Source organism: Coregonus clupeaformis, chromosome 13, assembly GCF_020615455.1.
Source record: "Coregonus clupeaformis isolate EN_2021a chromosome 13, ASM2061545v1, whole genome shotgun sequence".
In the NCBI taxonomy this organism is placed as follows: Eukaryota; Metazoa; Chordata; class Actinopteri; order Salmoniformes; family Salmonidae; genus Coregonus; species Coregonus clupeaformis.
The window spans coordinates 49,149,105-49,171,526 of record NC_059204.1 but is presented as its reverse complement, the minus strand read 5'-3'; the positions used below and the strand labels follow the sequence as shown (position 1 = coordinate 49,171,526).

Sequence of the window (22,422 nt, the reverse complement as noted above, 5' to 3'; positions counted from 1 at the left end):
TCGATATATAACAGGCTTAGGTCATAGAAGATCAAGGAGTGGTATTAAGAGCGGAATGGTGTTTTACAAAGTTGTGGAAAGTCTGTATTTGCAAGGTGGATCCCATGACAGGCAGGGCGGTGTTCTGGAAACTACAGTCTGTTTTTTGGTTCCGCTGGAGGGTGTTTGTAGAAGAAGATTTGTGTCGATTGAGAATCGTTAAACAAAGAAGGGTTTGTTTGATGTGAGTACCTAGGAGTTCTAACATTCTATGTGGATTATGTGAATATGATGCATTTTATGTTTGTTTAAGCGATTACTAGAGATGTGATAAATGTCATAATTGGAATATTATTAGTATACAATATGTTAACCCCAAAACGTAGACGTACGTAAGAGGTGGGGAACGATAAATAAAAGTTTTCGGAGTTGGTGCCGTTCATGGATCATGTGATAGAGATAAGGCTTAAGGAATAAACTGCCCATAAGGACTGGAATTTATAGACGTAGACTTATAACATGGTACAAAGCCAATTTAGGGTTTCCATTAAACAAATTATCATTGAGGAGCTATGGTGAGGAAGTGAAGGAATTTCATTATGTGCCAGATGTTAAGACTACAGACCATTATAATTGGAATAAATGTAACGATCCCGGCAGTCTGAGTCGGGTCCTGTCTGGTGACTAGTTTTTCTGTTCGTGATCTCCAGTTTCCCGAGGGTTCGGGAACGCTCCGGGGAGCTCTCTTGATTTCCGCACCTGCATCCCATCAGCAATCTGCACACCTGGTCCTGATCATCACCCTTCTTAGGCTCTGGCCTAACATCCATTCCCTGCCGGATCGTTAGCCATGAACAGTAGGTTTACCAGAGTATCAGTCTTAGAGCCTAGCGTTAGTTTTGTTGTTTTTGCACCTTGTTGGTTTGTTGCTTACTTACCCCCGTTTTGTTCCATCTGCAGTCACCCATCCGGAACCTTCATCCAACCTCTGCCTGGTGGTCGGCGGCTGCCGACCCAGGATGGGATCAACCACTGCACCCCCAACAACTAATCAACGCCGCCCGCTCTGTTCCCTGGATTATTCAGCATCACTCTTGAATTTGTAATAAACACTCACCTTCGTTTCAACTTACCTTGTCCTGGTCTGCTTCTGGGTTCTGGCTTAGCAACTCGTGACAGAACGATCCGGCCAGTAATGAACCCAGCGGACCTGGACTCTGTTCGCCATGCCATTACCCAGCAGGAGAAGATGTTGGGCCATCATAGCACGGTACTACAGGAGATCGCGTTGTCAGTTCGGAACCTTTCTACCGGTCTGACGGAGGTCCAGAACCAACGCAAGTGTCCGGTGGAGGATCCACTACCGGTTTCACCCATCTCGCCTGCCGCTTCTGAAGCTGTGTCCTTCCGTGAGCCCAAGGTTCCGACGCCGGATAAATATGAGGGGGGAGCTGGGAAGATGCCGTTCCTTCCTTATGCAGTGTGGATTAGTGTTCGATCTACAGCCCTACTCTTATGCCACAGACAAGGCTAGGATAGCCTTTGTGATTGAGTTGCTGCGTGGTCGAGCGCTGGAGTGGGCTTCAGCCGTTTGGGAACGACAGGATCCCTGCATGGCTTCATACCAGGGGTTCACGGCCGAGATGAGGAAGCTCTTCGACCATTCCGTCCGAGGGAGGGACGCAGCTAGGCGCCTGTTTTCGCTTCGCCAAGGAACTCGCAGCGTGGCCGACTTCGTGATCGAGTTCAAGACGTTGGCTGTGGAGAGTGGGTGGAATGAGGAGGCTCTGCAAGCGGCCTTTTACCAGGGTCTGTCGGAGCAGCTCAAGGATGAGTTGATCTCCTATCCGGAGCCTAGTGACCTGGACAGCTTGGTAGCCTTGTCTATTCGGGTGGATAATCGAGTCCGAGAGCGAAGGAGGGAGAAGCAATGGGTTCCGTCCAACCGATCAGCTTCTCAGGTTCCAGTCGGGTCGTCAAACTGCGCGGCTCGCTAAAGTTGGGAGGACTTTTAGCGAGCCAGTTTCGACCTCTCAATACCTCTGTCAGACCCCGTTTCCCGGCTACCCTTATGAACAGGAATCAGAGCTTAGCGATTAACGCTTTTATCGATTCAGGTGCCGATGGAAGCTTTCTAGATGCCGAGTTGGTGGAACAGCTGGGGCTTTCCAAGGAGCAATTGCCGGAAGCCATTGAAGCTACCACTCTGAACGGCAGTAGTCTGGCACGTATCACGATGAGGACTGAACCGGTTAAGATGCGGTTGTCGGGGAATCATTCTGAGATGATTTCATTCTTCATTCTGCCGTCTTCCCATGTTCCTCTGGTCCTTGGATACCCCTGGCTGAAGGAACACAATCCCACGTTCGATTGGGTGACGGGCAAGGTAACGAGTTGGAGCCTTGATTGTCATGCTAACTGTCTCAAGACTGCCTGCCCCCATTCGGTTCCCAGTCAGGTGATTGAGGCTAAACCCCCCAGATTTGTCCCTGGTTCCCGAGACATATCACGATTTGGGGGAAGTGTTCAGTAAGCAGAAGGCTCTGTCACTCCCTCCCCACCGACCATATGATTGTGCCATCAACCTGTTCCCTGGAGCTGTCTACCCCAAGGGAAGGTTATACAGTATCTCCCGACCTGAACGTGAGGCTTTGGAGACCTACATCAAGGAGTCCCTAGCTGCTGGTCTCGTTCGTCCCCTCGTCATCACCCCTGGGGGCAGGATTCTTCTTTGTGGGTAAGAAGGATGGCTCTCTTCGACCGTGTATTGATTATCGGGGGTTGAATGACATCACGGTCAAGAACAAGTATCCCCTGCCCTTGATGAGTTCTGCCTTCGACTCCTTACAGGGTGCTACGGTGTTCACCAAGCTAGACCTACGCAATGCGTATCACATGGTCCGGATCGAGAGAGGGGGACGAGTGGTTGACGGGTTTCAATACACCGATGGGTCACTTCGAGTATCAGGTGATGCCGTTTGGACTGACCAATGCTCCAGCGGTATTCCAGAGTATGGTGAACGACGTCCTGAGAGATATGATCGGTCTCTTTGTGTTTGTTTACCTGGATGACATTCTGATCTTCTCGAAGGAACCTTCCGACCACGTCCAGCATGTCCGGCAGGTTCTGCAGCGATTGTTGGAGAATCGCCTGTTCGTGAAGGCCGAGAAGTGCGAGTTTCACGCCCACACGACATCCTTTCTCGGGTACATCATCTCCAGGGGAGAGATTAGGATGGACCAGGAGAAGGTTAGAGCGGTTCTGGAATGGGCCCAGCCCGGTACGAGATTGCAGCTCCAGAGATTTTTGGGGTTTGCGAATTTCTACCGCAGATTCATCCGGGATTACAGCCGTGTGGCCGCTCCGTTAACTGCCTTGACTTCCAGTATCAGGACCTTCAAGTGGAATCCGGAGGCGGATCGAGCGTTTCTGGATTTGAAGAGGCGATTCACCAACGCACCGATTCTCTCTCAACCGGACACGGCCCGTCAGTTCGTCGTTGAAGTGGACGCGTCTGATGTGGGAGTTGGCGCCATCCTGTCGCAGCGATGCTCCACGGACAGTAAACTCCATCCCTGCGCCTACTACTCTCGTCGCCTTTCGCCTGCGGAGAGGAATTACGATGTGGGTAACCGGGAGCTTCTCGCGGTGAAACTTGCCTTGGAGGAGTGGCGCCACTGGTTGGAGGGGGCGGAGCAACCGTTTATTGTCTGGACTGACCACAAGAATCTTGCTTACGTGCAATCGGCTAAACGTCTCAACTCCCGTCAGGCCAGGTGGGCGTTGTTTTTCGGACGATTCAAGTTTTCCCTGACGTTCCGACCTGGATCTAAGAACGGCAAGGCGGACGCCTTGTCCCGGATGTTCTCCAAGACGGAGGAGAGTGGGTCCAAGACCGAGACAATTCTCCCCCGGAACTGCGTCGTGGGAGCAGTTATGTGGAAGATTGAGGAGGAGGTGCTGGCGGCCCTTCGGACTCAGCCCGGTCCCGTAACGGTCCACCCGGTCGGTTGTTTGTGCCTGAGTCGGTTCGTCCTGCTGTCCTCAAATGGTCCCACGCCAGCAAGATGGCTTGTCACCCTGGCGTGGCTCGGACAATGGCGTTTCTTCGCAGACGTTTTTGGTGGCCTGCCATGGCCGAGGATACTCGGGGTTTTGTTGCTGCCTGTCCAGTGTGTGCGCAGAATAAGAGTACCAATCGGCCCAGCTCTGGACTACTTCACCCCCTTCCTATTCCCCGCGACCATGGTCGCATCTGGCCCTGGACTTCGTCACTGGGTTGCCCGCTTCTGAGGGGAACACGGTCGTTCTGACTATCGTGGACAGATTCAGCAAGTTCGCCCACTTTGTGCCAATTGCCAAGCTTCCCTCTGCCTCGGAGACGTCCGAGATCCTGGTTAGGGGAGGTTTTCAGGGTCCACGGTTTGCCCAGTGATATCAAGTTTCCGACCGTGGCCCTCAGTTTACCTCTGCTGTCTGGAAGTCCTTCTGTTTGGCCATTGGAGCTACAGTCAGTCTCACATCTGGTTTTCACCCCCAATCCAATGGTCAGGCGGAGAGAGCCAACCAGAAGATGGAATCCACGCTACGCTGCCTGGTCTCTTCCAACCCCACCTCCTGGGTCTCTCAGTTGCCTTGGGTTGAGTATGCCCACAATACTCTCCCTACATCTGCCACTGGGATGTCTCCCTTCCAGTGCCTGTATGGCTACCAACCTCCCCTGTTCCCTTCTCAGGAGAAGGAGCTCTCAGTGCCTTCTGTTCAGGCCCATATTCGCCGTTGCCACCGGACCTGGCATCGGGCCAGAAAGGCACTCCTTAGAGTTTCGACCGGTATCAGCTCCAGGCGAATCGTCGCCGGATCCCCGCTCCCACCTATTCCACCGGAGATAGGGTCTGGTTGGCCACACGGGATCTTCCGTTACGGACTGAGTCTAGGAAGTTGTTACCGAAGTTCATTGGTCCGTTTGTGGTGGAGAAGGTGATCAATCCGGTGGCAGTTCGACTCAAACTCCCGAGGACGCTCAGAGTCCATCCCACCTTTCATGTCTCCTGCCTCAAGCCTGTTTTCCTCAGTCCTCTGTTGCCTCCTCCGCCTCCTCCTCCTCCTCCTCGGATGATCGGAGGTGGTCCTGCCTACACGGTGCGTTCGCATCATGGATTCCAGACGGCGGGGCCGGGGTTTTCAGTATCTCGTGGACTGGGAGGGGTATGGTCCTGAAGAGAGGAGTTGGATTCCGCGGCGACAGGTCCTAGATGCTGACCTCATCAGTGACTTCTACCGCCTCCATCCTGGCGCTCCGGGGAGTCCGCCCGGTGGCGTTGACAGAGGGGGGGGTACTGTAACGATCCCGGCAGTCTGAGTCGGGTCCTGTCTGGTGACTAGTTTTTTCTGTTCGTGATCTCCAGTTTCCCCGAGGGTTCGGGAACGCTCCGGGGAGCTCTCTTGATTTCCGCACCTGCATCCCATCAGCAATCTGCACACCTGGTCCTGATCATCACCGCTTCTTAGGCTCTGGCTAACATCCATTCCCCTGCCGGATCGTTAGCCATGAACAGTAGGTTTACCAGAGTATCAGTCTTAGAGCCTAGCGTTAGTTTTGTTGTTTTTGCACCTTGTTGGTTTGTTGCTTACTTACCCCGTTTTTGTTCCATCTGCAGTCACCCGTCCGGAACCTTCATCCAACCTCTGCCTGGTGGTCGGGCGGCTGCCGACCAGGATGGGATCAACCACTGCACCCCAACAACTAATCAACGCCGCCCGCTCTGTTCCCTGGATTATTCAGCATCACTCTTGAATTTGTAATAAACACTCACCTTCGTTTCAACTTACCTTGTCCTGGTCTGCTTCTGGGTTCTGGCTTAGCAACTCAAATCAAATCAAATCAAATCAAATTTTATTGGTCACATGCGCCGAATACAACAAGTGCAGACATTACAGTGAAATGCTTACTTACAGCCCTTAACCAACAGTGCGTTATTTTAAACAAAAAAGTAAGAATAAAACAACAACAAAAAAAAAAAAAAAAGTGTTGAGAAAACAAAGAGCAGAAGTAAAATAAAGTGACAGTAGGGGAGGCTATATATACAGGGGGGTAACGGTGCAGAGTCAATGTGCGGGGGCACCGGCTAGTTGAGGTAGTTGAGGGTAATATGTACATGTGGGTAGAGTTAAAGTGACTATGCATAAATACTTAACAGAGTAGCAGCAGCGTAAAAGGATGGGGTGGGGGGGCAGTGCAAATAGTCCGGGTAGCCATGATTAGCTGTTCAGGAGTCTTATGGCTTGTGGGTAGAAGCTGTTGGAAGTCTTTTGGACCTAGACTTGGCACTCCGGTACCGCTTGCCGTGCGGTAGCAGAGAGAACAGTCTATGACTAGGGTGGCTGGAGTCTTTGACAATTTTGAGGGCCTTCCTCTGACACCGCCTGGTATAGAGGTCTTGGATGGCAGGGAGCTTTGCCCCAGTGATGTACTGGGCCGTACGCACTACCCTCTGTAGTGCCTTGCGGTCAGAGGCCAAGCAGTTGCCATACCAGGCGGTGATGCAACCAGTCAGGATGCTCTCGATGGTGCAGCTGTAGAATTTTTTTGAGGATCTGAGGACCCATGCCAAATCTTTTTAGTCTCCTGAGGGGAATAGGCTTTGTCGTGCCCTCTTCACGACTGTCTTGGTGTGCTTGGACCATGATAGTTCGTTGGTGATGTGGACACCAAGGAACTTGAAGCTCTCAACCTGTTCCACTACAGCCCGTCGATGAGAATGGGGGCGTGCTCAGTCCTCTTTTTTTTCCTGTAGTCCACAATCATCTCCTTTGTCTTGGTCACGTTGAGGGAGAGGTTGTTGTCCTGGCACCACACGGCCAGATCTCTGACCTCCTCCCTATAGGCTGTCTCATCGTTGTCGGTGATCAGGCCTACCACTGTTGTGTCAGTCGGCAAACTTAATGATGGTGTTGGAGTCGTGCCTGGCCATGCAGTCATGGGTGAACAGAGAGTACAGGAGGGGGACTGAGCACGCACCCCTGAGGGGCCCCCGTGTTGAGGATCAGTGTGGCAGATGTGTTGTTACCTACCCTTACCACCTGGGGCGGCCCGTCAGGAAGTCCAGGATCCAGTTGCAGAGGGAGGTGTTTAGTCCCAGGATCCTTAGCTTAGTGATGAGCTTAGAGGGCACTATGGTGTTGAATGCTGAGCTGTAGTCAATGAATAGCATTCTCACGTAGGTGTTCCTCTTGTCCAGGTGGGAAAGGGCAGTGTGAAAACTCGTTTGACAATAAAGGAGGATTTACTTGTAATTTCAATAAAGCATAGGTTCTGCATTACTGACTAAAATCTAGGTTTTCTGATTGTAGTTCGACTATGGTTATGGGTTGATTAGATTGATAGAACAGTCAGTGTTTGATTTTGCGATGTTAGACTGGACGATTTAGCAGCTTGCTTGTTTCAAATTGAAAGACTCATTAATTCAACAGGAATAGAGGGATGATTGAGGTAGTCAGTTTTTGCGTTGCCTAATGATTTGATAGTTTAAACTACTATGAATAGGGTTGTAATTTGGAATATTGAATTAAATATGGATATGAACTGAATGTATGCTTGTCAACTATAGCAAGTGTTTGTTTTATTAACTATAGCCTAATCAGAAAGGACAGTTACATAAATGTAATAGCGGACTGTCAATTACAATAGAGCCGTGGCCATGATTTGAATATAACAAAGGAAAAGAAGGTATAAGAAGATATATTAGGGATACCTAAAGTAGAGTACGAAAATGGAAACGTAGGAATATTTGAGAAAATAGTAACGTGAATATTATTAGGGGACAATAGGGGGTGGTTTAGTGACCTAAGATTGAATAGACCACTGGGAAAATACCTAAGGAGGAAAGTGAGGGGGGTATTTTATATGTTTGAGATAAGATAAGGGAACAAAGAAAAATAAGAATATAATACCGAAGCACAGGGAAGTGAGTGTGTTATCTTAATGGGAAGTGGAGCACGGGGACAAAGAGAATAAAATAATATTAAAAGGAGGAGCACAAGGGATAAAAACACATTTTTGGAAAGAAGCAGAGTATGAAGATATATTAGGGAGAAAGATACCATTAACTGAGGAATATAAAAACTTTTAGCTGAGATCGCTAACAGAAATAACACATTTAGCAGAAGCAAGAGAAGAGTGGCCATATATAGATTGGGCTGGGATAGTAGAAAGGAATTGGACAAAAGGTTGTATTTTCTAATAATCCCAATAGATGAACAGGTTGAACCTTGGCTGACATTAGGGGAAGAGCTCAGGGCATAAGAGGGAAAGGGCAGACAGGAAAACAATAGGAGATCCTCAATTAGAAGTGTCTATAAGTATTGAGAGAAGTTCAGTGGGTTAGTCCAAAATGAGAGACAATAATAAGAGAACAATTAGGCATGAGGAAAACAGTAAGGAAAATATTGGTGGCCTACATCCTAACAAAGACACTGAACCAAACATAAGGCTAAAACAGCAATCTAGTATTGTGAAAGTCGTTTTTGACCTTACGATAGAGGTAAACGCAGAACGTTGGTTGAGAATGGGTTTTATTTGTTATCTACTAGTAAGAATAGAAGCGTTTCCATGTTTTAGTCTGCGGATGTTAGCGACTGGGGCTCGCTGAACTCGAGCGAGCTGTAAGGGACGTAATGGGTTAAGTTTGGTGTAGCCGGATCACTGTTTGCTGCGGAAAAGGAGGTGGTCAAAGGGGGGTGAGTGTAACCGGTGTGAAATGGCTAGCTAGTTAGTGGTGCGCGCTAGTAGCGTTCCATCGATGAGGTCACTCGCTCTGAGACCTGGAAGTAGTTGTTTCTCTTGCTCTGCAAGGGCCGCGGCTTTTGTGGAGCGATAGGTAACGATGCTTCGTGGGACGAAGTTGTTGATGTGTTCAGAGGGTGCCTGGTTCGAGCCCAGGTTGGGGCGAGGAGAGGGACGGAAGCAGATCTGGTACATTGATGTTGTTGACCCGGATCACTGGTTGCAATGATTGGATTATCTGAAAGGGATTGTCCTACCAACTCATGGCGGTCTGGGGTAACATAGTAATTAGTGGCTTCTCTGTGAAGAGATGTTTTGTTTGTTTTGACTATAATTTAAAAATAACTGTTCACCTGCTAAAGTAGCGTTAAATGGAAAGACAGAGGTAGAGGATGATAGAGATTGTAGAGGGTTTTCTGGGTTAAAAGGAAAGTAGGTTCATTGGGAAATGTGGAAGTGTTTGAGTAGACTGGAATTAAAATAATGCCTTCCAGTAATGTGAATGCAAATATGTTATGAGTTATTGATGGTTTGTGGATAGACTTTACTAATGTCATGATTTAGTGTGCGGGTGAAAGAGTTGTGCTCGCTGGGCGATATAGAGATGTACAGTGGGGGAAAAAAGTATTTAGTCAGCCACCAATTGTGCAAGTTCTCCCACTTAAAAAGATGAGAGAGGCCTGTAATTTTCATCATAGGTACACGTCAACTATGACAGACAAATTGAGAGAAAAAAATCCAGAAAATCACATTGCAGGATTTTTAATGAATTTATTTGCAAATTATGGTGGAAAATAAGTATTTGGTCACCTACAAACAAGCAAGATTTCTGGCTCTCACAGACCTGTAACTTCTTCTTTAAGAGGCTCCTCTGTCCTCCACTCGTTACCTGTATTAATGGCACCTGTTTGAACTTGTTATCAGTATAAAAGACACCTGTCCACAACCTCAAACAGTCACACTCCAAACTCCACTATGGCCAAGACCAAAGAGCTGTCAAAGGACACCAGAAACAAAATTGTAGACCTGCACCAGGCTGGGAAGACTGAATCTGCAATAGGTAAGCAGCTTGGTTTGAAGAAATCAACTGTGGTAGCAATTATTAGGAAATGGAAGACATACAAGACCACTGATAATCTCCCTCAATCTGGGGCTCCACGCAAGATCTCACCCCGTGGGGGTCAAAATGATCACAAGAACGGTGAGCAAAAATCCCAGAACCACACGGGGCGACCTAGTGAATGACCTGCAGAGAGCTGGGACCAAAGTAACAAAGCCTACCATCAGTAACACACTACGCCGCCAGGGACTCAAATCCTGCAGTGCAAAGACGTGTCCCCCTGCTTAAGCCAGTACATGTCCAGGCCCGTCTGAAGTTTGCTAGAGTGCATTTGGATGATCCAGAAGAGGATTGGGAGAATGTCATATGGTCAGATGAAACCAAAATAGAACTTTTTGGTAAAAACTCAACTCGTCGTGTTTGGAGGACAAAGAATGCTGAGTTGCATCCAAAGAACACCATACCTACTGTGAAGCATGGGGGTGGAAACATCATGCTTTGGGGCTGTTTTTCTGCAAAGGGACCAGGACGACTGATCCGTGTAAAGGAAAGAATGAATGGGGCCATGTATCGTGAGATTTTGAGTGAAAACCTCCTTCCATCAGCAAGGGCATTGAAGATGAAACGTGGCTGGGTCTTTCAGCATGACAATGATCCCAGACACACCGCCCGGGCAATGAAGGAGTGGCTTCGTAAGAAGCATTTCAAGGTCCTGGAGTGGCCTAGCCAGTCTCCAGATCTCAACCCCATAGAAAGTCTTTGGAGGGAGTTGAAAGTCCGTGTTGCCCAGCGACAGCCCCAAAACATCACTGCTCTAGAGGAGATCTGCATGGAGGAATGGGCCAAAATACCAGCAACAGTGTGTGAAAACCTTGTGAAGACTTACAGAAAACGTTTGACCTGTGTCATTGCCAACAAAGGGTATATAACAAAGTATTGAGAAACTTTTGTTATTGACCAAATACTTATTTTCCACCATAATTTGCAAATAAATTCATTAAAAATCCTACAATGTGATTTTCTGGATTTTTCTTTCTCATTTTGTCTGTCATAGTTGACGTGTACCTATGATGATAATTACAGGCCTCTCTCATCTTTTTAAGTGGGAGATCTTGTACAATTGGTGGCTGACTAAATACTTTTTTTCCCCACTGTAAGATACGCAGTGGGATATTTGAAGCAGAGGTCTGAATAGGTGAATTGGAAAGGTTATTGGACAAATTCTAATTATTACTACGCAGTGCTATAGTTTGAGTAACACCAGTGATTTATGCAAACAGTTACTGAATTCTAAAATGGTAAATCTATTTCTGGTACGTTGAAAATGGATGGCAGGTAATTTTGACTATTAAAATGGTAGGGTTCTGGATTGATTAAACAACAAATTTATATTTTTACTAAATCAATGCAACAGGTTGAAATGATTAGATTACCGGAAAGTGGTTGTGGGTTTGTTATTTTATAGGCGTATATTCCACTTAATGAAACGTGGTAATGTCTGATGTGTCTTGAGTGGGAGTCTTTCTTCTAGGATTGATGGAAGTCCCCTACAGTATGAAGGTTAAGGGAGATGTAGGAGACCACGTCTCAAACAACATTTTAATAAATGCTTGGGCTCAAAAATCACTGATTCCTTACACTGAGAAATTGACTGTATTTGCGACAGGGAAAAGTATTACATTTAGTGGGGTTAGAGAATCTTTCTGAGAGTCAAAGATAATGGATTCTGAAAGGTGACATGTAAATTGGCAGTATACAGTCATGGTCAAATGTTTTGAGAATGACACAAGTATTGGTCTTCACAAAGTTCGCTGCTTCAGTGTTATGAGATATTTTTGTCAGATGTTACTATGGTATACTGAAGTATAATTACAAGCATTCCATAAGTGTCAAAGGCTTTTATTGACAATTACATTAAGTTTATGCAAAGAATCAATATTTGCAGTGTTGACCCTTCTTTTTCAAGACCTCTGCAATCCGCCCTGGCATGCTGTCAATTAACTTCTGGGCCACACCCTGACTGATGGCAGCACATTCTTGCATAATCAATGCTTGGAGTTTGTCAGAATTTGTGGGTTTTTGTTTGTCCACCCGCCTCTTGAGGATCGACCACAAGTTCTCAATGGGATTAAGGTCTGGGGAGTTTCCTGGCAATGGACCCAAAATGTCGATGTTTTGTTCCCCGAGCCACTTAGTTATCACTTTTGCCTTATGGCAAGGTGCTCCATCATGCTGGGAAATGAATTGGTCGTCAACAAACTGTTCTTGGATGGTTGGGAGAAGTTGCTCTCGGAGGATGTGTTGGTACCATTCTTTATTCATGGCTGTGTTCTTAGGCAAAATTGTGAGTGAGCCCACTCCCTTGGCTGAGAAGCAACCCCACACATGAATGGTCTCAGGATGCTATACTGTTGGCATGACACAAGACTGATGGTAGCGCTCACCTTGCCTTCTCCGGACAAGGTGTTTTCCGGATGCCCAAGAGAAAATGACTTTACCCCAGTCCTCAGCAGTCCAATCCCTGTACCTTTTGCAGAATATCAGTCTGTCCCTGATGTTTTTCCTGGAGAGAAGTGGCTTCTTTGCTGCCCTTCTTGACACCAATACATCCTCCAAAAGTCTTCGCCTCACTGTGCGTGCAGATGCACTCACACCTGCCTGCTGCAATTCCTGAGCAAGCTCTGCACTGATGGTGCCCCGATCCCGCAGCTGAATCAACGTTAGGAGACGGTCCTGGCGCTTGCTGGACTTTCTTGGGCGCCCTGACACCTTCTTCACAACAATTGAACCTCTCTCCTTGAAGTTCTTTATGATCCGATAAATGGTTGATTTAGGTGCAATCTTACTAGCAGCAATATCCTTGCCTGTGAAGCCCTTTTTGTGCAAAGCAATGATGACGGCACGTGTTTCCTTGCAGGTAACCATGGTTAACAGAGGAAGAACAATGATTTCAAGCACCGCCCTCCTTTTAAAGCTTCCAGTCTGTTATACTAACTCAATCAGCATGACAGAGTGATCTCCAGCCTTGTCCCCGTCAACACTCTCACCTGTGTTAACGAGAGAATCACTTACATGATGTCAGCTGGTCCTTTTGTGGCAGGGCTGAAATGCAGTGGAAATGTTTTTGGGGGGGATTAAGTTCATTTTCATGGCAAAGAGGGACTTTGCAATTAATTGCAAGTCATCTGATCACTCTTCATGACATCCTGGAGTATATGCAAATTGCCATCATCAAAACTGAGGCAGCAGACTTTGTGAAAATTAGTATTTGTGTCATTCTCAAAACTTTTGACCACGACTGTATATGGGCGACAGCACGAATGATGGTTAAAAATAGGCAAACGTTGTATCACGCTGCATTTAAACAATCGCTGATAGGTGTGAATTTGAGGAGTTTTGTGTTGTAGTGAATTGTTATGGGCGTGGAAGATGGGAACACTGATAGGCCAGAACATCATCACATTAGTAAACTATTTTGGTAGAGAGGGGCCACAAGGCATGTAGGAAAGTACAACCAACAAGGCAAGAGATAGCATATTTGGGAATTTGAGTTTTCGAAGTCATGAAGCATGTTGGAAAAGCCTAGGGGTTTTAATCTCATGAGACTTTATTTCGTTTTATGTGCACTGGATTGTGGAATTGACAGGGGAGGGGAGGAGTCACGAGTGATGGTCTTGAGGGTTTTCTGAGTTGGTGGAGGCGGAGATGTGGACTGGTAAATTCAATAGAAAGTGAGGATTTTCGAATTTGAATTGTTTGGACTGGTTAAGAGGTATTAAAATGGAAACTAACGGAATGTGCACTTTTTCTTCCAGGAAAATAGGGGGAGTGATTTTCTCTTTCTTTGAAATGTTTCCCGAGACTATAGATAAGGCCTGGCCATTTTTGTTTGTTGTTTTACTATATGCTTTTCAAATAACCACAAACTACACACTTATTAATAAATGTTAGTTATATAGGGGTTTTATTTTAGGGTTATTTTCACGGGTTGGAAACTATATATCTTAAAGGGGCACACACATGGAATTTTCTGAGGTTTTATTTACTGAGTGAGTTAAGTAAATACATGTGAGTTCTTTTGAAAAGAGCTGTACTAAGGACTAACTGTACACAAAAATGTATGAAATGTTTTGACTGTTGTTTATGATTAGTCTACTATAGAATGAAACACTTCTTTGAAGGGTTTGAATTACCTCTGACCTTTGTCCTGACTTTCTAGTGTGATTTGATCACCCACACTGAAAAACCGAGTGACATAGGATGATGAGTTTAAGGTAATTTATTCTACCGGGTTGAGGGTCATTTATAACACTGATAATTATGAAGAAGTTTACAATTTGGCAATAGTCCTATATATTATTCCAACCATGACAACGACAGAGTGAGAGAGCGAGTCCTGAATGAGGGATACCTGTCACTACCTAATTTTGCTATTCCTTGAGTAATCTTATGGGATACAATTAAGTTAAGATGTCATTTTAATTTCATTTATTATTTTGGTTTAACAGGAAAAGTTGTTGTGTTGTTTTTTGAACGCATGAATCACGATGTGAGTCATGTGTCCAAAGGGGGGGGAAGTACTGGTCGCATGGGGCTTTTTGGTAAAATATGCAAATTGTATTAAGTATATGAGCAGTAGTAATTAATGTGTTATGGGTTAGGTTAAATGTTTAATGTGAAAGTATAGTTGTGGTAGGAGGCAGGGAGTAGAGGAGGCCTGTCTATGAAACGAGTGGACTGCAACAAGCTGCAAGGAGGTGCACAGTAGCATAATGTGTCTCACCTAACCTAACAATGTTCTTAAGACTTTCTTCCCATGGGTGAAGGCAACTCTGCCCAACTGAGCAGGAGAATCTGAGCATTTTCTGCACCCTGGAGACTATGTGGCGGTAAAAGACTACAGAAGAAAGAGCTGGAAAGACCCTAGGTGGAGGGGCCTGTACCAGGTGTTGTTGGCTACCTCAATGACGGTGAAAGTGGCAGAGACAGATACTTAGATCCATGTGTCCCACCGTAGGAGTGTTCCAACCCCAGGAGAGGAAGATGGCCCCGCCGTTGGGTAGCATAGTTTTATTTTGTGTCTGTCTGTGTTTATGTGTCTGCAGCGTTGACTCCGAGCTTCCCTATTGGTAAACTGCCAGAAGGAAACTCTCCCAAGACCAATGTCAATGGATTGAGAGGGACTCTGGCTGATCCAGAGACCCTAGTGACGGAAGAAGGTTAAGAGCTAAAGGGACCATACATCGTCATCCAGGCTACACCAACGGCTGTACGGATAGAGGGGAGATCGACCTGGTATCATCTAATCCACTGTACCAGAGTACCACGAGGTAACCGACTACATAGAGATGAGGGAGCTGAGGATGATGGAGCTGGCCAGAATCATGAGATGGGGGAGAATGGCATTGGGAATGCTACTGATGAGCTACGTGCTCTTGCTGATTCTCCCAGACCTACAAGACCTCCAAGAGATCCCAGACCTCCAAGATATTCCAGACATCCAAGACGCACCAGATATCCCCATCATTGATTTCTCTGCCTTTGACTAGTCCCCCTATAAATAAGGGGAATGGCATACTGACAATAGTAAAGAGCAAAAGATCAAGACAGAGAAGAGAAACAGACAGGATTAAAATGTATATTCCTGCACAAGCAGGAACCTTAACTAAAATACAGAAATGAATCGCTATTAAAGTACGAGGGTCAAATGGTTATTGGTGTGGGAGGAACCAGCACAAGGAGTATGGGGAAATCACATGGGGTAACTGTGACCTTAAGATAATAACAGAAAAAGACAGGTGGATCATAGACATAAGGGTAGAAGCCCAAGACTTAGATAAACAATTTTATGTAGTACTTATAAGTGCTACATTTCCAGGGGGAAGTGTTGTTGAAGTAGTTATTCCTTGGGAAAGTGCACTAAACCCCTTACATGTTAGAGCCATACCAAAAGCAGAAGAAAGGGAATGGAAGGAGGCGCTAAACAATGACTGGTATAGATGGGCACAATATACTACATTAAAACTAAAGAAAGAAAACTGTCTATTATGCACTTCATCTCCTTTAAAATAACTAACAGTAGTTCCAAATCCCCACAGTTACCAGGACTGTGCTATGTTCAACCACAACTTCTGTTATCTAAGGAACTCCGAAAGACCATATTGCCCAGCAGAATGTTTGTCATATTTAGGAAATCCTAAATATAAACAATTTTATAATCAACCAATGGGGAGAGACGTGTAAGCAATGAGATGTTAGAATAGAGACAAGGAAAAGGGAAACACCAGAGAAATATCAAATAGACTATGAGCAAAAATATGAGTGTTACAATAAAACAATTGGGTTATATAATTTGGGAGAATTCAAGGGAGAATGTGAAACGGTGGCATTTATACAGATAGCCTTTGGAATGCAGGGACCCCTCAAAGAAAAATCTATCAGGCAGCAGGGTCAAGTATTAGAAATTGGTGTTAAGAATAATTGGTGAAACATAATAATTAGTCATATAGTCAATGCTTATAGGGATGTTTTGGATTGGAAATGAACTCAACTAAACTGTTATGATCTGCCCTTTCTCGAGGTTACTACGGATGGTGTCTTAATGCATAGCAGAGAAAATTCTGTCCAGAACGGTGTGAACCTCAATAAAAACGCTCTACCCGGCTGAAGAGGAGCAACAAAGGCGTTGAAGACGTTCCTGTCCAGCGCCACTTCTACCAAGAGACCTAAATCAGAACCAGCATCCAATCGAAGCAATCAACTGCCTTTTCTCTTATGCATTTTCTCTCAAGAGTATGACAGGAGTCCATGTGGAGTGGGAATGAAAAGAGATCTGTTCAAATATAACATCTCTCATGGTGCTGGTATACTGGTTGGCAAATGGACAAAACAGAATGGGGGTAGAGGTGGGGCGGCTCAGGTGTGACATTGGAATTGGGACATTGTCATGGGCAATCCAAGCTGAACTATGAAGCTATCTTACATTTACATTTGAGTCATTTAGCAGACGATCTTATCCAGAGCGACTTACAGTTAGTGAGTGCATAAATTTTTCATACTGGCCCCCCGTGGGAATCAAACCCACAACCCTGGCATTGCAAATGCCATGCTCTACCAACTGAGCTACACGGGGCCTATCTGAAGAACATAATGAAGACACGCCAGAAGATTGAGTGCCGGTGGAGGAAGGGATTGTTATTTGGGGTATTAGGTTGGTTAAGAAGGTATACACAGTGCTAAATGTATAGTAATTTAGACTAAGAATGCATTGAGATACTGAATTATGGATAATTATACTGTATGTTAATATAAACTGCCAGTGTCAATGGGTGCTAAGGTGAGGGTTTTAACTTTGAGTGATGGAACCAAGGTGAATAACTAAGAATTGTCATTCTAAATTTGTTTTGGGTAATTCATTTGATTATGATTATGAGTTGTAAGATGACTGATTGATTTGAATAAGTTATTAATATGTTAATAACTAAAGATGTTAACACTGCAATTAATGGATTACATATTGATATTGATTCTTTAGATTGATATACTACTTGTGATATGGGTAAAGACGTTATGTGAGCTAAAGATGTTGACACTACTCTCAACATGCCCTAGATATTATGGTTAAAACAACGCTACGTTAGTTTTAATGTGTTAGGATACACGTATATGGTTTTGTTGAGTAGAAACTTTGAATCTTAATGTTTCAAAACTATAACCTTAAATGCAAGGATTGTGCTTGATAGCATAAACAATTATTCTTATGTTAGTTACTATATTAATCATTATATACTTTTGTAAGGATTTGGGACCAATGATAGTCCCATGATGAAGATTTTTCAGTAAACTATTGCTAAACAAAGTTAATCACAGACCATTTTTTTTTTGAAATTTTTTTTTATTTTTAGTCATTTAGCAGACGCTCTTATCCAGAGCGACTTACAGGAGCAATTAGGATTAAGTGCCTTGCTCAAGGGCACATCGACAGATTTTTCACCTAGTCGGCTCGGGGATTAGAACCAGCGACCTTTCGGTTACTGGCACAACGCTCTTACCCACTAAGCTACCTGCCGCCCCACATGACGAACATATAGTCAGAATTCTCTGTTGCTAGGCAATAACTTAATTGGTTCCTTTCACTGGGTGTGTGTGAAATGGGGATCTGACCTCGGGTCAAATTCCTCGCTCTTACCTAATCCATGGTTGTCCTACCTTATTAGAGACTGAAACCAGACTGTTGCCTTTTGCCTATCTATTCAAACAAAGTCCTGAGAGCGGAGCCAGAGTTGAACAGAGTTTAGACTAATCATGAGTAATTGCAGCATGACGGGAGAGGGGAGTTGGGATTTGGGTATGTTTGAGAGATTGAGTGTGGACGTGTCATGTCCAACAATCAATCTTCAGGTCAAGCCAGGGTTGAACAGTTTAAACTGAACATGATTATTTGTGCATGGCAAGGGCTTGATTGATGGTACTACTATTGATTCTAAACTGAATAAAAGTCAAATTTAGCCGCTATCATAGACTAAGGAAGTGGGCGGAGCGGTCGAGAGGGGGAAACTGAGGATGGTGGTGGGGGAACCCAAGAGGGAGGGGCTATAAGCTAAGATGTATGTGAATATGACTATATAAACGGAGAGCTGAGAGGTAGACGAGAGTTGCTCTGCAGACCAGCTCGGCTTTCGTTGCTCTATGTAATAAAGTCTATCTTGATTCTACAAAAACTCTGGAAGATTTTTAATAAGTATAGTGATCATTTTCCACATCAGGTTCTGATTCTGTTCCTCTAAACATTTAGTCAATTTCTGGTTCTGTTCCCTGAACCGGTTCCAACCTATCTATACAAATCTGGTCACAATATTTTTTTTTAGAAATGCAGAATAACACAAACGTAAACAAAGACCCTGAGGTCATTACTCACAGAGGAACTTGCGGTTCAACATGTCAAACACGCGGCCTGGCGTTCCAACCACTATGTTGGGAGCCTCAGCCTGGAGCTTAGTCACCTCGTTGCGGACGTTTGTGCCGCCAATACAGGCATGGCAGGAGGCTCCCATGTAGTCACCGAGGGCCAGGATCACCTTCTGGATCTATTGAAGAGGAGAGGGAGTCAATACAATTTATTAAAGCCCTTTTTCACATCAGCAGTTGTCACAAAGTGCTTTTAGAGTAACCCAGCCTAGACCCCAGAGAGCAAGCAGAAGCACAGTGGCAAGGGAAAGCTTTCCCTCTGGCACAAATTTTACTACATTTACATGCACACAATACCCATGAAGACCCGCATTACAATCATATTCCATATGTTCTTAGTCAAGGTAATTCCATGTTCAAGATACTTTTAGCTTTTTCGTACAAATTTGGATTACTTTGCCAAGCAACAATATTCATAAGGAATCCGATTTTTGTAACTCAATTATGAGTTTGTGCCCATAGCATGAACCAGCCTGTTGCTCACTGCACAGAGTCGGCTGGGATGAATATGGCTTTGTCTCTCTCCCCCTGACAGATGTAATACTCAGTGCCACTCAAAGACACTGCCTTGCCCAGAGACAGGGGTGGCACATTATAGTACATGGTTTGATTCACACTATGGAGCAGAGCCGAGCCAAGCTGTACTGTGCTGGTCTGGTTACTCATCCACTATAGTTGCTAGAACCGTACTGGAAAGGACCATGTGATATTAAAATACCAGAGGCAGCACCGTACAGCATCGTTACGACTGTGGAAAGGGTACAGGAGTTGCATTTACAGTAGACTGTTTTTAGGGCAATTGAATGTTTGTGCAACCTGCCTGCTGAGCCAGCTCTCGGGTGGGAGCGAGAACCAAGGCCTGGGTGCCCTTCAGCTCGATATCAATCTGCTGGAGGATGGAGATGGCGAACGTGGCAGTCTTCCCTGTGCCGGACTGGGCCTGTGCAATGACGTCATAACCTGGTGGGGAATGAAGGGTCGTATTCATTTGTTCACACCGTAGCAAAACATTTTGCAACAGAAAACAAAAACAAGCGTTTCTTATTGAACAAATTCAGTTAGGTCCCTCCCCGTTTCATCCAATTTGGTTCCTAGTTACTAAGACCAAGGATAAGCTTGAAAGGCATTTGGGTCACACTGTTTTGAAGCTTAGGAAACGTGCAAGCTTAATCATTAACTTGCATGAAAATAATACAAAAATGAAAGGCGTGATTGACAACGTCTCCAAACCTGACGGGTATACTCTGGAATAAATAAAAGCCAGTATAGTATGATCTCTCAAGAAAACCTTATGTTCTACATAGGAATTAAGAGGATTAAGTAAGTATGTAAGTATAGAAGCTCATGCAACTTCAGTCAGCGACAACTTAGGCTAGATCATCTTGAAGCAAAAAGCAATGTTCAAAAATCAACACATAATAGGCATTTGGAACCTTAGCTTATACCCATCTGGAAAAAGGTCTGACTGAAACGTGAACAAAATAAACAACTTGCAGAGGTTATATCCTGTGTGTGTGCGCGAGTTTATATTTTAGGAAGCTTGTACTTACCCTTGATACAAGGGAGGATGGCCCTCTGCTGAATGGCAGACGGTTTCTCAAAACCATAGGCATAGATTCCTCTCAGAAGAGTCTCACGCAGGGCCATCTCATCGAAGCTGTCCACGATCTCATTCCAGTTACTCTGTGGAGAGAAAAAATAACGTTGAGCACGGTCAGTTTAAATAGCACCCCAACACAAACCCCAGTACTGTTTTACAGCCAGCGGAGACAGAAAACCATGCAAGACCCTGATTGTGGGTGTGAGATACTTGCATCTCTTCTTCCATCCCATTGGACTACCTGCCATTCAAATATTCAACAATGCAACCTGTCCTTTATCCAACTTTTGACAAAGTGTAGCCTGACACACACACCACTTACCTCAATGATGCCATCTGGCTCCATGCCCTCTGGGCCATTGTCTCTGTTGGAGAGGTCTCTGGAGGAAAATGTTCAATGTCAATACTTCATGATACATGTCACGTTGCATACATTTGCTATTTATAATGATGTCATGGGAAAAAACTAAATTTCTAACAAGAAAGGGGTGTAATTCCAGAGTGTGATTGTAATGAGCATGGCATGCCTGAATTCAACCCATGTAGTGCCAATGATTGCATTGAGGCAGCCATGTTCAATAAACTCGCATAAAATGGTCGTTTTGGTACGCCACCATCGTTGCTGGCGACCAGCAATGCAAAAGCTGAGGCACACACCTAAATTGCGTGATACATTCTGAGAGGACGAGGTAAAGCGAGAGGCTCCACTCCCATCAATCTGTCCACGCCAGAATACAGCGATAAGCAGACCAATTGGGGATTTTTTTTAATGGAGGTCTATGAGAGTGTCGGATTTGGTCAACGAAACATGTGATTGCTAAGTTGCTAAGTGAGGCGTATTTGATCGAATAGAAAAGTTTCGTAATGTTTAGTTCGTTACGAACGTACTGGTATAAGTGGACGCACGTGGTATCTCCCCAAATTTGAGAAAAAATATTTTATATCGTAGTTGTCTGTTGTTCACACGCGTTATCTGCCCTCTCATTGGCTAGAATGTTCCCTCCTGATCTCGCCTCCTTTCGCCTGCCTTTCCGCCAACGACTCCCATTGTTAGGGCAGAGACAAGACGATCTCGTCATTATATAGAGTATCACTAGCTAGGTTGCCATGCAATTTACAACTTTTCGGGGGGTTTTTGCATTCCCCACCAGAGTTGTGTTTCCATCAGACTGTCTTTGTTGTGGATAAAAGACTGTGCTTGATGACGTAAAATAATGGCTATAAATACATAAGCCTACCGGTAGGCTGAAACATGGGGCTTGTCCATCTGCATTTACCCAATTGGAAACATCCTGATTATTATTATTAGCATAGTTTCTATAATATTAAAGTATAGGGCGTTCACTCACTGCTTTACAATGTAGAGAAAAACGGTGCAATTCAAGAGGGTGATACGAAATTAATGTCAAAACATAGGTTTCTTTGCCCCATGTCATTATAAATTACATACGATTAATCATTAGGATTGTTCTTTACAATATTATAACCTTAATATATTTCTACTTAACAGTGTTGATGAAATAAGATCATTAATTGGCTGTGACCATTTCTAGTTTAGAATGCACCGCTCTTGGTTGTATCTCTTCCATATTTGGTGTTGTGAGGTGGTAACATTTGGAGGTGTTTCAACTGGTTGGACCAATCAAAATCAACTTGTTACCTTTGTCATTTTCACCTCCAGATCCTGGAATTTCATTGCCTATATTGGCGATCGATCTATGTTGAGGGGCCGTTTCTATGGCGATTTAAATGGAAAGACTCAGAAATATACAATGAAAACAAAAGATTGTCTTTGTGGAGGGTGGATATTGACATTCTGTCAGCTTTGTAAGTAAATATATATTTAGTCCCTATTTAGTTTTGTATTCAGCAGATTTCATTTAGAAAAATTCCATGTCTTCACTCACAAATATGCAGCAACTAGTTAGTTGACGTTCGAAGTTAACCCCGTTCTGCCGCGGAGCAGCGCCACAGAGTTCTATTGAGCAGTGACCACTATTTGATCATGCCTGTGATGATATTCCATTCAC

General features: G+C 44.8%; 1 protein-coding gene across 1 annotated transcript in view; it reads right to left on the bottom strand.

The window, feature by feature from the left end:
• Positions 1-22,422, bottom strand: part of LOC121579686 (eukaryotic initiation factor 4A-I) — a 63,480-nt gene that overhangs the window by 32,563 nt on the left and 8,495 nt on the right. The window contains exons 2-5 of the mRNA XM_041894487.2: positions 20,715-20,772; positions 20,343-20,475; positions 19,613-19,752; positions 18,743-18,911 (exon numbers count right to left, since the gene is read on the bottom strand). Coding sequence (XP_041750421.1) covers positions 18,743-18,911; positions 19,613-19,752; positions 20,343-20,475; positions 20,715-20,772 — 500 coding nt within the window. The remainder of the gene's footprint in view (positions 1-18,742; positions 18,912-19,612; positions 19,753-20,342; positions 20,476-20,714; positions 20,773-22,422) is intronic.